Source organism: Choloepus didactylus, chromosome 6 (genome assembly GCF_015220235.1).
Source record: "Choloepus didactylus isolate mChoDid1 chromosome 6, mChoDid1.pri, whole genome shotgun sequence".
NCBI lineage: Eukaryota > Metazoa > Chordata > Mammalia > Pilosa > Megalonychidae > Choloepus > Choloepus didactylus.
This window is the reverse complement of record NC_051312.1, coordinates 72689675-72705204: the sequence shown is the minus strand read 5'-3', so window position 1 is coordinate 72705204 and position 15530 is coordinate 72689675. Positions and strand designations below refer to the sequence as shown.

At 36.0% G+C, this 15530-nt stretch overlaps 1 protein-coding gene across 3 annotated transcripts in view; it reads left to right on the top strand.

Moving 5' to 3' along the window:
* ZNF143 (zinc finger protein 143) overlaps positions 1–15530 on the top strand; it is an 84550-nt gene that overhangs the window by 33687 nt on the left and 35333 nt on the right. For all 3 annotated transcript variants that reach the window (XM_037840008.1, XM_037840007.1, XM_037840006.1), the window contains exons 7-10: positions 1369–1443; positions 11109–11228; positions 12506–12581; positions 13268–13393. In XM_037840008.1, the coding sequence (XP_037695936.1) occupies positions 1369–1443; positions 11109–11228; positions 12506–12581; positions 13268–13393 (397 nt within the window). The remainder of the gene's footprint in view (positions 1–1368; positions 1444–11108; positions 11229–12505; positions 12582–13267; positions 13394–15530) is intronic.

Sequence of the window (15530 nt, the reverse complement as noted above, 5' to 3'; positions counted from 1 at the left end):
TGATTCACCACATACAAGGGACACCATTGAGACTAAGTTCTGATTTGTCATCAGAAACCATGGAGGTGAGAAGGCAGTGGTATGGTGTATTTAACATAAAAACAATTCCCAGCCAAGAATTCTTTATCAGGCAAAACTGTCCTTCAGAAATGAAGGAGCATTTAAAGTATTCATAGATAAACATCAGCTAAGAGAGTTTGTTAACAAGAGACCTGCCCTACAAAAAATACTATAGGGAGTTCTGCAGGCCGATAAAAAACAGGAGAAGGAGGCTTGGTGGACAGTGTAGAAATGAAGATTATCAGTAAGGGTAACTAAAAAAACAATTACGAGGGATAAAGATGGTCATTATGTACTGATAAAGGGAACAATTCAACAGGAAGATAGAACAATTATAAATTATATATATGCACCTAATAGCAGAATCCCAAAATACATGAAGCAAATACTGACAGATTTGAAGGTAGAAATTAACAGTTCTACATAAAACATAGGAGACTTTAATACACCACTCTCAATAATGATAGAACATGTATTTGGAGATAAACAAGTCAGTACAGGACTTGAATGATTCACTAAATAAACTGGAACTAACAGACATATATAAAACACTGCACTCAATGAAAACAGAATACACATTCTTCTTGGAATGCACATGGATCATTCTCCAGGCTAGACTATGTGTTGGTCATAAAACAAGTCTCAATAAATTCAAAAATATTCATCATACAATGTATACTCTCCAACCACAACAGAATGAAGCTAGAAATCAATAAGAGAGGGAGAAATGGAAAAGTCACAAATATGTGGAAACTAATATACTCTTAAACAACTAGTGGGTTAAGGAGGAAATCAGAAGCGAAATTAGGAAATGACTTGAGGCAAATGAAAATTAAAACACACCGTAGCAAAACTTATGGGATGCAGCAAAGACAGTTCTGAGAGGGAAATCTATGGCGTTAAATGCTTACATTAAAAAAAAGGACTTCAAATAAGAGACATAACCTCAAAACTGGAAAAACTAGAAAAGAAGAGCAGACTAAACCCAAAGTGAGCAGAAGGAAGGAAATAACAAAGATCAGAGAGGAGATAAACAAAATACAAAATAAAACAAAACAAAAAAGAATCAACAAATCCAAAAGTTGGTTCTTTGAGAAGATCAATAAAATAAAACTTTAGCTAGACTGACAAACAAGAAATGAAAGAGGATACAGATAACAAAAATCAGAAATGAAGAGGACTTACAAGAGGATACTATTAACAATTGTATGCCAGTAAATTAGATAACCTAGATGAAATGGACAAATTCTTAAGAAACACACAAACTACCTAACTTTTTAAAGCTTTATCTTACTCCTTTATTTCTAGGTATCCATTGATGGAAGTGAAAGTGTAACAGGTACTGGAATGATAGGAGAAAATGAGCAAGAGAAAAAAATGCAGGTATTTAAAGCTACTTGTTAATATAATAGTCCCTTCCTCTTAGCTTGTTTATGCCCTTCCGAGGATGAAAGCAAGAACAGGAAAGTCGTTGCCTCTCCAGGAAAAGCCCACCAATTCAGAAAAACAGTCTGTTAATAGTTTTCTCCAACTGCCTCAGGTCACATGAGAGTGCATTACCTGAAGCAAAGTGGCACTAAAGGAAATAGAAATATCATAGAAATCTGGGAGTAATTTGGGTTCTAGGATCCAAGAACATTTTGGAAACACAGTGATCTTCTGATCATCTCCCCGCATGGTAGTTTGTGGACCTTTTTCCTGGGGCTCCATCATTACAGTGACTTACCTCCTCTCTTGCTCCTTTGCTTTTTTTATCTTTTTGTTCCTTGTGCTTCTGATTTCTACCATATTTTTCTGCTGAAAATCTAGAAGGAAGGTCCAGCCTAGTTATTTATCATTGTTCCTACTGGGCAAAGCTTTTTGTACTTTTTGTACCAGGCTGCTTCCTGGGCTGCAAACAGCCTATTGATTGGCTGCCTTTGATTCAAATGCTCACCCTGGGTCCAGTCATTGGCCACTCCTTACCCAACTGATAGCCTAGAGTAGCGGAGCTTCTAAGAGTTTTGCAGAAAGTACAAAGAAGTCTCAGACATGTTCTTGGAGGTCTTTCACAATTCAAAAATTCAAAACTTGCATAATTCAAGACTTACTTAAGTGGGTTGGTGGGGGTCAGGGCAGTGTTCTTAGAGCTTATATAATTTTTGTAACATATTCTTGCTTCAGTGCTGCTCTTTATTTTCTCAGCATTTATCTAATATTTTGCTGACTATTCTCTCATAGCAGTTTTTTTTTTGCATTCTTCAAAGAGTTTTACCATATTTAACTCCCATTCTACAGTTATTGCTTTAGGGTCACATTTTTCAACTTGAGCATTAGCTTTACAATTTAATGACACTGAGTGATACTATTAGGGGTTACCTAATTGATAATAATAGTAAATAATAAAATAACAGGAATCACCAAAATCACTGATTTAATTTTGATGCTTCTAAACATTGCTGAATAGCCAACACTTTTGTTTACCAGCTGAAGTGGTGCCATGAAGGGGCAATAACATGAACACAGTTTGAAATTCACTTGCTTCAAAACTGTGATTCTTAACAAAATTGTCAAGTCTTTGAATGTACATTATACTTAACGTTTTGTGAATAAACTAAGACTTTAATTTTTTTTATACTGTACTATGTCAAATCCACCTAAGTTAAACTCTAATAAAATGCAAACACATTGTAAATATATGCAGAAGATGTAGGTCATTGGCTTGGAGTGGCCCAATGAGAGTTTTTTCTCTTATAGTGACGAAAAATGAAGTTTTTAAGTAACAGAATGTTTTTAAAGAAATACAATTAAAATTACACTTCTTAATAAACTAATATGGAATGGATCTAACCAAAATATGTGTGACTTTACTATTGGGCTGCGTAACATTATAATATATTATTGTCATAACATGGAAGAATTAATTTCTGAACTAAGAAACAAAACTAGAAATTCTGAACTGCTGAGAATGTCGTAAAATGCCCCATTATTTTTTATCTGCAGACGTATAACCATTTGGTGTTGGTGTCAGTAGACAAAGAAATAGGAGGCAGTTGAGTAGGATTCTTTTTTTGACTGTAGCTTTTTCTCCTTTGCCCTCTTTACCTTTCCCTTACAGACTAGATCTGCGCTGTCTAATACGGTAGCCACTAGCCACTTGTGATTATTGAGCACTTGAATTGTGGCTAGTCCGAATTGAGATGTGCCGGAAGTGTAAAATACACACTGGATTTTGAGGACTTAGTACAAAAAAAAAAAAGAATGTAAAATATCTCACTAATATTTTTTATATGATTACATGTTGAAATGATAGTATAATATTTTGGACATACTCGGTTAAATAAAATACATTATTAAAATTAATTTCAACTGTTTCTTTTTACCTTTTTAATGTAGCTACTAGAAAAATCTTACATATGTGACTTGCATTTGTGACTCATATTTCTCTCAATAGTGCTGGAACAAAACTTCATAAATCCTCCATCTTCTATAACAATTGAGTACCATATTGGAGTTTGAGGTCCCAGTACATGGTATTAAAAGGCCAAAATATCCCAAAAGAAGCATTGCAAATAAGCAGAACCTACAGTACTGATACTTTCTGGGCTTTTCTCTTTGTGCTCCTTCTACTTCTGGCAGGAGTTGGTAATGAAGTTGTAAATCCATTCCTGGCTGAATTTTAAAGAGATCTGTAATCTGTGCAGTAGATTTTTTTTTTTTCTAAATAGTTTTGTTTTAAAGCTCTAGATTTTTTTTCATTGTGATGTTTATAGTTTAGAGCTTTTTCTTTCATCTGTGATATAAAAATACTAGTTGTGCTGCTGAGCTGATCTCCTACATGGAACCAGATTTCACAGGACCCAGAGGATTTAAAACAGTGGTTCTCAAGTGGGGGGGTGGGGGGGTGGAGATAGCCCCCAAGGGACATCTGGCAGTGTCTGGAGACATTCACAAATGGGGGAATACTTCTGGCATCTAGTGAAGAGGCCAGAAATGTCTATAGTGCACAGGAAATCTCCCTGCAACAAAGAATTATCCAGTTCAAAATGTCGGTAGTGTTGAATTTAAGATACCCTGATCTAACGTAATCTATTTAAGAATGCCTATGTGTTCATTTGTAAGAAGTATAAGGATGATGTATGTGTGTGTTTGGGAGAGACTATGGCTGTTGTCATTGCCCTCTTGCTACACCACCCTTAGTGATAGAAAACAGCATGGTATTGAAGTAACACATAATTTGTAATCAAAAGATCTGAGTTGAGTCTCCATTCTGCTATATAGTAGCTGTATGACTTTGGATAAGTTGTTACTTAACTTCTCTAGATCTACGATTTCTCATCTGTTAAATGAGAAGAATTACATTTATCTTACCCATCTGATGGGGTTACTAGACCCAAATGAGATTTGCCGTTGATGTCATATTTTAGGTAATACATGAGAATATAATTGGTAAATTTGTAAGCACTGTACAGATCTCAATCATTATTGATGTTTAGGCCTTTTTTCATGGTTTTCCAAGCTTTAACTGCATTCAAAACCAAGTTTATTTATATTGGAGATCCAAGTTCTTTAGTTTGGCAGTGGTTTAATCAGGGCTCTAGTAGTTGAAAAGCACAGTAAACTAGTCAAGCTAAGCTAAAGGGGAAAAAAAAAGAGGTATGTTATAAGGATACAACACAGCTTATAGGAATCCAAGAACAGTAACTGCTGAACAGCTGGGCTTCACAGGAACTAGAATTGCAGAGGAGTCAGGAGTGGAGGCTGATCTCACTCCTTTTCCTTCCTCTATCACCCCCACCCCACCCCTTAAGGGATCTCTGCATCTCTTCCTTGGCATCTCTGCTCTCTTCTTTATACTGCAGGCAGTCTTCCTCTACACCTTCATTGAATTCCCACCTGGCTCATCACAGCCGTGCTTTCTCAGATTCACCACCCACTACCAGCTCAAGATTTCCCTTTATTTCTAAGGGCAAAGCCCAGGGAAGGAGAATTTATGGACTTATCTTGACTTTTTAAGCCAGACCACATAAGCCCACATAAGCCAAAGGCCAGACTGTAGATGTGCCATCTCCCTGATCAACGAGGTCTATGGATGAGGCAGCCAGGTCTCTAAGAACATGGGTAGGACAGTGACCCCAAAACTTGTTTAATATAGGAAGTTTGAATGTGGATCATATTTTATGTTTATTTTCTCTACTTTTTTTCTAGCTATACAATCTTGAGTAAATGAACCTTGCTTTCGTGTCTCTTTTTTTCATCTTTAAAAGAAAGGTAATAGATCAGTGGTTGTTAATCAGGGGCACATATGAGATTAACCTGTAGCACTTTTAAAAAGTAAACCAGACTGAGACTTATTTCCAGAGATTCAGATAGAGTAAGTCTAGGATGGAGCCCAGAGTTGTTGGGTTTTTTTGTTTTGTTTTTAATAATATTTTTAGTAGAGGTGTTTGTTTTTTGTTTTTTTTTTTAATATTGAGATGTACAAAGAAGAAAACCCCAAAATGGCCCATAATCTTACTATACAGATAACTACTATATACTTTTTTTTAAAAAGGTATTATTTATGTTTAGAAAATCCCAGTAGTTTAGATTGGTAAAAATAAAAAATGAAGGATCCACTTCCCAATAGTAATCATTAGAAATCTGTTGCTTTTAAAAATCTTCCTGGCAATAGTGATGTAGCACATGGGTTCCTAAAGGTCTTCTGATACCACACGTCTTTGATTAATTCCTGTCTTCAAAGAGAATATATATATTTTTTTAAGTTGCTTTCATTTTCCCCTTCCCCAAAGGAGTAAATTATTTACATTGTAATATACAAGTTTACACACATCAAATAACAAGAATCTTATCTGGCAGGCCCATGAGGATGTTATAGTAGGTGGAATTTTAAGTTCTGAACCAGGCATTAAAATGCAGCAGTCATCTTCAGTCCTACTTCTGACTCTGACTACAGAAGCTTTGCCGGTTGGTTAACACTGGGCCACCACATCCTCAAGACCGCTAGGTTAATAACCTGAGGTCTAGAGCCAGGCCCATTCAAATCCCACTTCCCAGCTATTTGCCCATGGGAAAGTTACATTCCTTAACCACTCCGTGCCTCATTTGTAAATTATATATAATATTTGATTCGTTGGGTAGCCATGGAGACCAACCAGACAGCACAAGCAAAGCACCCACCACAGTGTATAACATAAATGCTAGTCCTTGATAAATAGTTAATTTCTCTATTATTGAGGTCACTTCAGAATTCGGTTTTAGACCCACTTCTGTATTTACCACTGGGATTTGTACCTCCTTAGACTCGTAGAATGATAAAGCCAGGCGGGACTTGGTGAATTACCTATTTAGTGCAGTGGTTTTCAAACTCTGCTTTTGGGGGTTCTAGGGTTTCTTAGGACTCTAAACCGCTCAAACCTGCCTAGCCACCGGCAGTAATGCTTTATTTATTTTATGCAGTAGAGTCATATATAAGATTTCATCTTGCAAAGGGGTTTGACTTTTAAAAAACCAAAATACTAATTTAATGTGTTCATTATATAGATGGGCAAACAGGTCCTGTGTGACTTGGACAAGGTCACACAGTGAATATACGGCAGAATTAAAGCTAGCTTTTAATTCTCAGAACATACAGTAAGCATAAATAGTAATGAAGTCATTTTCTGTACATGGTTTTGGAAACTGATTAGTATTTCACTGTCATTAGCTTCTAAGCCACTGAGACTTTTACTCTATGATAATATATCAAGTTGTTCAGTTTACAGAGACCACATATACTTGACAGTGCATAGTCCTGAAGTACCTATTATAGCCTTAGCCTGTTAATTTAGTTTTTGAGTTTTGGATTCTGTCCATTTTTGCCCCTAAACTGCCTGTAGAATCATCTGTTGCTTTCTGTTCCATACTCATGTCCTATGCTGGTTTTCATCGCTTCTTTCCTGCATATCTGTGATTATATAAACTTTTTTGGTCTTCCTACCTCTATTGTCTTTTCTCTTGGTTTCATCTCCGTCTCTAGAATCTCTTTCTAAAACACACTGATCTTGGCCCATCCTCTACTTTAAAATTTTCATGATGACTTTTGCTTTCAGTATCAAAGCTTACTCTTCAGAATGGTATCTAGGGCTCTTTACAGATGTGTTCCTAAACTTCTCTTTCACTTTGATGTTATTCATTCTATTATGTAGACATAATACTCTCCTATTAATAGTTTCTTCCAGACATACTTCCATACCTTTGGTCACTCTATTCCTTCTATTTGGATGGCCCCCTCTCCTCTCTTCAGCTGCAAATTTCAACTCTACGCAACTTGTCTTAACTCACAGCTCCCCCACTTTTGCATTTTCTCTCTATAGAACTTTACCTGGACTCCTGTAATAGCAGTTACCACATCCTATTATAATACTTCATTAATATGACAGTTTTACTAGCTAGAATAAGAGCCCTACTAAGGTAATGACCATATCTTATTCATCATTTTATGAAATGTGTACTTAACTAATCATTTGTGAAATATTTCAGAATGTCTGATGGTGGGGCGGGGGAGGGGTGTGGGTAGAGAGGAGGTTAGGTTGGAGATAGAATAAGAGAAAGTTAGTAAAAATAATGCAGATTCCAAGTAGAATAAAACAGATTATTTGAGAATTGAGAAAATAAATGTTAGCTGAGCTTAGGAGATAAAAGGCTTTATAAGGAAATGTTTCCAATAAGGGATGAAGTGACCTTAACACGCCCCCCCCCCCCAGACATTCTATGTATTTAAATAAAGCCAAATTGGCTTTTTTGACTATGTCTCCCTTGGCCTCTTACAGAGTTTTCCAAATACTTTGTGCTGTAGGGCATTTCTATTTCAGTGGTTTTTTTCAAGAGATTCCTTTTGCTAATTGCATGTTGCTACAGGTACTCATCCTGCTGTACTTTGCGTTGCGAGGCCTTGAAGCCAGGTCTCTTTTGGATATTAGAGCCTTAGTGGAAACAGCTCTTAGTAATAATTCTCATAGGCATGCCAAATGCTAGTGAGTTCAGCTGGCTTAGAAATAAGAAATTATGTTGTTGCTACCCTTCTCCTTCCCGCCCACCGCCCCACAGGCACACCCTTAGAGACCTCAGTACTTCTCCCCAAACTGAAGTTTCTGACTCTTACGATACCACTGTGAGCTCTTGAAGCAATCCAATGTAGACATAAGAATGGCAGCAGAAACAAGTACATTTTCTGAAAAAAAATCGCAATACTTGTTATAGTTTAGGAATTCAATATTATTTGACTGTTTGGGCTTAAATTAGATGCCAGACCCTTGATGTATATTTCATACTAGAATTGAAGCTTAGTACATTGAGAGTGTGGGAGACAGCAACACAGCACAAAAAAGTTCCAGGTATGGGTCTCTCCAGGATCATTTGCTGCCACTATCTGAGCTGAAGGTGTGAGCTCTTGGAAGGTGGTAAGTATACCTACTTCCAGAAGGCTCTTAGAGAGGAGGAGGAGGAAACAGCAAGAGGAACTGTTTTGATTTGGGGTCTTATTTTCAATTAAAATCTTCCTTTAGGAGATTTTATAAAGCTTAATTCTAATTCTGCTAAAATAAAACTCTACACATTAATTAATATATGCCCATTTTAAAATACTGAGTGGAAGCACACCAAGATTTTAGCATAGTTTTCTATGTGGATTAGATTTAACAATAGATTGTGTTACAGATTTTGAATAGATTCACGTGTTAGGAAACACAACAATAAATGTAAACAGTAGATTTCTATCCTGAAATTACAGCTGACTTTATTTCTCTTTATTCTTTGCCATGTACATGTATTACTGTTATAGTCAGAAAAATTAATAATAATTCATTTTTAAAGGATTCATAGAGGCTCTTCTGGTTCCTGCAAAATAAACAGAAACTTTCTTATTCCAGTGATCTTCTATTCCCATTTTTATGGCTTCCTTGAGATATATTTCACATGCCATAAAAATCACCCATTTAAAGTGTAAAATGTAAAGTTCATTGGTTTTTAGTATATTCACGGAATTGTGCAACCATCACCACGATTTAATTTTAGAACTTTTCCACACCCTAAAAAGACTTATTTCCTTTTCTTTTCATATGTTTTTAGTGCTATGAATGAGTCCTTTTATAAATCTTACGGCATTTTTGGTGTGTGCCTAGCACTGTGGGATACAAAGGCATATAAGGCATAGTCCTTGACTTGAAGGATGTTTTAGACTATTATAAAAGGAAGTAGCTTTAAAGTAAGACAGTTGGTTCAAGTGCCATCCCGATGATAGAAGCAAAATATTACTGGGATGCTGAGGAATTGAAGAATCTGCTCTGTTTGGAATGATGAGAACAGCCCTCATGGAGATATGCAAATGGGATTTCATAGGTGGTGAAGATTTGAAATTATGTCATTCCTTGCATAGGTACTTCTTAGTCTATAAGGCATTTACCTTAAGCCCATTGGGAATTGTGCAGGCTTTTTATTTAAACGTTTTACCAACATAGGCGTACTTTTATTAAGAAATTTGTGGTCTGTAACACTTGGTGCGGACCACCTCGGTACATGGGCATGGCTAAATTAATAGCTGGTGATTTAGCTCTGATATTGAGATCTGCTTATTTTCTAGGTTATTTAACAATTAGAAGGAAAAGCCTAAAGCAGATTCTGTGTAGCCATCAGTGTCCATGTTGGGCCTGCTGAACTGCCATCTTCAATACTGTTACCATCTAGTATTGGGGCCCTCTCAATTCCCGCCCCCCACCCTCATTCTAGCCTCTGTAACTCCTCCACTCTCCCATTACCATTTGTACATGTGTATCACTGTAGTAGATCATGACCCAGAATGGTGAGGACCTGACCCATTCCCAGAGTTTAAATAGCTTTATTCCAGAAGCGCAGAATGATTTTTTAAAACATTTTAGTTAATATAAGAATGTCATATAAATTAAATGTATTAAGTCATAATTTTGTGCAAATTGAAAATACCTGGGTTTACCTGAATATAAGAGAAACACGTTATTTCAAAACCTAAAAGTTGAGTAACATAAATGAAAATTTTTGCTTATCAGTTCTTACACCAGAAATCATTCTGTAAAGCATAATATTTCTTTAAGAATGAGGGAACAAAGCAACAGAAAATTAAAAATAGATATATGAAATTTTTATTTACCCAAAAATTTATGTTGATCTGCAAGTGGTGGGAGCATAGCAGGGTATCTTGTGGAAATAAGAGATTTCTCTTTAACAGAAACCACCAGGGTCATCTGCTTAATTTCATTATGCCTTTATTTTCTGATTAATCTTTCAGTTTGTAGTATCCATAGTAAGTATCTCTTCAGTAAAGATGATCTTTGCCTAATTATTTTGAAGTTTTTATAATATAAAAAAAACTCTAGCACAGTCATTTTTGAGTCATCTGTGACAGTCTACACAGGATGTTGCAGCACTGTCACCACATGGCCCACAGAGTAGAAAGTCATACTTCAGTGTTCATGGTATTTTATTTCTAAAATAGGTGGTCTTCTTTAATAGGTGATCATCTTCAAAAACCTTTAAAATCAGTGCTATTGTTTGAATGCTTGTGGTATTGAGTCCCAGAAGAATGATCTACGAATATCAACAGAGACTAGAATCACGTGGATTGTAATGTCTCCTACAGGTGACTCAAATGACCTAACCCCTTCTTTTACCATTAGGCAAATGCTGATGAACAACAACAAATGATTTTGCCTAATGGGAAAATGCTTTTGACATTGTTTTTAGAACGCATGTCCTAAAATATATCCCTGGAGTATGTCAAGAGTACCTGTATACAATGGAGATGCTACATGAGTTGATTTTTCTAGAATGGGAATAGAGCTGTGCAAGTGGTCCTGGATGTCCTTTGACTACTTCCGGAGCCCCTGATTTCAGCCATGGAATCAAATTAACCTAACTGGCTCAAAATGATAGAATCTTAGTAAAGTGATGGACCTAGTCTGAAAAACCACGTTACGGGTTTATCTTTTTAATTCTGAAATAGTAATTTTATCTATTTTATGCAAATAATTCTAAATAGTACTTTTTGTTTCATCTAGATTGTATTACAAGGACATGCAACAAGAGTAACTGCTAAGTCTCAACAGAGTGGAGAGAAGGCATTTCGATGTGAATATGATGGATGTGGAAAATTATATACAACAGCTCATCATCTTAAGGTGTATATAAAAGAAGACCTGTATCTAATTATAACAGTACCTAGTCCATTTAATGTTAACATGACATATTTGTGGCATTCAGTCAATACTGCAAAATCTACATAACTAAAAATTTTCAGTGTTCTATTTTCTCCAACTTTTCAAGATACAATCGCTTGCTCACACTCATACACAGTCACACACAAAAGCCTATACAGACTTTAGAAACTGTCAACTTTTAGAAGGCTTGTACTATGTTTTCTTCATCCCTGTATCCCTGTGTGGCATACCACCTGGAACATGGTTGGTAGTCTATATATTTGAATATATTTTTGTCAGATGTGAAATTTATATAATTATATGAGAGATGTGTGTGAAATCACTATTTAACAGTGATACATTGGAATCTGGCAAAAGTTGGTGTCTGTCTGTCCTGTCTTTCAAAGATTTGGGCCAAGTATTTTTATTTCAGTTACAGCTAAACACAGCATACCATAACTCATAATAATAATAATAATAGCTAACATTTATTGACTAATTTACAATGTGTCAAGAACTGTGCCTTTAGCATATTTGGAGTAGTGGCCGTAGAGTCCATCTCCAACTAATTAGTAGGAGACTTTGATAGGTTTCTTGACTTTCTGGTACCTCATTTTCCTCATCTATAAAATTGGATAATAAAAGTACCTCCTTCATAGGGTTGTCTTGAGGATTAGAAATTGATACTGTACATGTGAAGTACTGATGAGTGGCCTGGTATATGGCAAAGGTTTAATAAATGTTGGCCATTGTCATTATTATTCATTTCTCCCAGGAGCCCTCTAAGGTAGATACTATTATGTACCCACTTTGCAGAGAGACTGTGAAGCTTTGAAATGGTGAGTACCCGTGGCCATGCCACTGGTCATTGGTGAAGTCATGCCTCAGAACCAGGGCCCTCTAATGGCAACCTCCACATTCTTAACCTCAAATTGTGTAGCCTCTTCCTATACCCTGCTACTGTTAATCATAAGTTACGTGTTTCATACAAACACCTTTGACCACTCTAGAGAAACTCAAACCTCAAATGTTCCTGGTCTTTATTTAAAATGGGTATTTCTTAACATATAACATATAGATCTATATTGAGGATTATCAAGCTGTGGTTTTTGTGAAAAGAAAAGTTATCTTTTGTTTTAAAAAAGCATACAAAGAGCAAAATAATTCAGCAGTGGGGAAAAAAAATAGGTCTATGTTAAAACCATCTGCGTGAGGAATGTCTGAAGGAAATGGAATCATGACTTAAGTTTTAATAACAGGTCCATGAGAGATCACATACAGGGGACCGGCCTTATCAGTGCGAGCATCCTGGCTGTGGGAAAGCATTTGCAACAGGTAAAAACATGAATTCTCTTTGTTTCTTGATTCCACTTACGAGTTGAGTGGAGATAGGGCAGAGGCAGGAAAAGGAGCACACGACCAGTTTGTTGTTCTCCACCTTAACTGCCTCTTGTCCTCTTGCTCTAGCCCTCCCTCTCTGTTCTCATTTTTCTCCTCAGACCTATTTCTGCCTTCTGTGTTCAACGCTTTTCACACTGTGCTTTCTTTTGGCAGGAAAAATAAAAGTGGAGCTTTAAAGGCTGACACAGAATTTAACAGTAGGACAGACCTTAGAGAATCATGGGAAACTGGGACTTAGCAATGGGACACATCCAGCAGGGCCAGGACTGTTACCAGTCCTCTGACTTCCACTCCATTCCTCATTCCACATCTCACTTCCTCTTTAAGCTTTTGGGGTATGAATTGTTAACACCTAATAAAATTGGGGTACTTTAAAAACACACACATACACACACACACAGTCCTCTCTAGACAGAGATGAAACTATTGGATTTTCAGTGTGACAAGTACTAAGATGTCCATAGCTCATGCATTTTGTCATACATTTAAAGAGTTATTCTGTTGTGTTTGCCCAGAATTATATGTTTGGTGTTCACTGTATTTTTCAGTATCTTATTCTCGATTTGCATGTTTAGAGAGGGGTATTATGTAATTAAATTTCTTTTGAATTTTCCTTAAAGGTTATGGATTAAAAAGTCACGTCAGAACTCATACAGGAGAAAAGCCATATAGGTGTTCAGAAGATAATTGTACTAAATCTTTCAAAACTTCAGGAGATCTACAGAAACATATCAGAACTCATACAGGTACTGGGGTGAGCTGAACATTCCATCTAGATCAGGAGTTCTTAACCTGCTAAAAAAGTTTCAGGGAGTCAGTGTCAGGGACTTCATTTAAAATTATGAAATTTGATAAATTTGTTGTATGTGCCTGTGTGCTTCTTTCCAGTATGAGGACTTATGGCTTTGTTAGATTTTCAAAGGGGTCCGTGTCCCAAAAGTTAGGAACAGCTCTCGACCGCTATCCCTCTCAGTTTTCAGGAATTATCTGAGCGGCAGTGTTATTTACCTAAGATTGCACATCCAGTTAGGAGCTGAACTGAGACCAGAACCTAAGGTAACAAATTCCTTCTATTTGGTATTACTTCTCCTGCATCATGCTGCTGCTAAAGAAGGCATCTGAACCCCTAACAGCCCCACAGAAAGAAAGACTTGTTACTTCCTTATGATTACCTCTACTCCCCTTTAAATTTTTCTCTCCTTTTCCTAAGTGCTACTTTATTCTTACCTCCTCACCCCTCCTGGTACTTGATAACTTGTTAAATTGGTATTATAATGGTAATTATTTGTTTTGGATCACAGCTGGAAGAATTTCAGAACTTTCAATAAGCCATACTACTATAACCTGTTAAGTAATATAGCATAGGATGATTTAGTTTGAGGTTTTAGTACAGATGTTTTAAACCTGGTATGATAGCATTGCCCCAAATGCTGTGATTTTTGTACTTCAGCTAAGTATTCTAAAATAGTTTAGCAAATTTCCATGGAGAATTCTTCTAGCCATTAAAGTTTAACCTTTTGTTTAACTATGTTCCCAAATTAGCTTTGAGTTACAATGTTCAGGAGCAAAACTGTAGATCTCTGTTTCCATTTCATTTATGCACTTAACTTTTATCCATTTTTATAAGAGACAGGTATTTCTAACTCCTCAAATTCTATTGGATTTGCTATACAAAGCCAATTTTTTAATGTAAAACGTATATAAAACTAATGATCCAGTACCATCAATATTATCAGAAACATCAGAATTATGATTCCTTTGATGGTACTCATTCAGCAACCACATGTTCATATACCAGTTCTAAAATCATGAGTATTTTCATTGGTATAATGTTGAATGACTAAGGAGCTTCTGGGACTCCTATTACAAATATAGGTGATTTCAGTGAAGGAAAAAAGCAAATGCTACAGAATCAAAGAAGTGCTATATATAGTATGATGAAAATTGTTGCAACTTGCTGCTTCCTTATTTTGAGAAGACTTTAGAGAGTATCAGGGGTATCAGTAACTGGAGAAAAGAGACTTGCCCAAGGTAAACTCTTTGTTCTCTTAGGTTGAAATACTGAACAAAACTATCACTATGGAAAGGATCAGAAATTCCTGCCCCTTTTTTGATTATTTCGTTCCTGAGGGCAGAAATCTTGTGAACTGGTTTTCACAAACAGGGAAATAATTATTTCATTTGACCAAAAGAAAAATAACAAACCTAAAACTGTTCCTATAGATAAATATTTATATCACTCTATCTAGAGAGAGAGATTTTTTTTTTTCTGCTCAAGAAGTTGTTTGCTTAATTTGAGTCCATTTTAGAAAAGAGCACATGAGAATCAAAAGTAAAAGCTACTTTTTGCTTGACAGTTTAACAGCCTTTTGGGTTCTGAGGTTATGCAAAGCAAAAATGAAGGAAAGGAATAAAATGGGCAGAGTAGACTTTTTCATAAGCTTAGGCTATGAGAATAATAATATATTCAGCGAGTATTTTTGATGTCTATTTTGTTGTAGGCACTAGATTTTTTTTTAAAAGAGACAAAAAAATTATTTTGCTTTGAGGTATAGATAAGTAAAGTAGGAGGTAAGCCTTTGGAGAATTCTAGGATTGTTCTAACTTAAACCCTTCTCTTCACTTCATTTTTCTTTTTATAATTCTTTCTTATATTTCTTTCTCTGCTTTCCTCAGCTCATTTTTTTATGCCCATCTGGATAATTCAGACTTGGAGATTCATTAAATCATTGATGAGTTTTGACTACCATTCAGGTTTTCCTTTGTCATTTTAAGTTTAGAGTGGAGGATGCTGTTTACAGGAGGAAAAAAAGGTATCTGAAAGGGAAGCTCAGCACAGGAAGGCTAGAGTCTTGAGCATGATCCTAGGCAGAATTGAAGTAT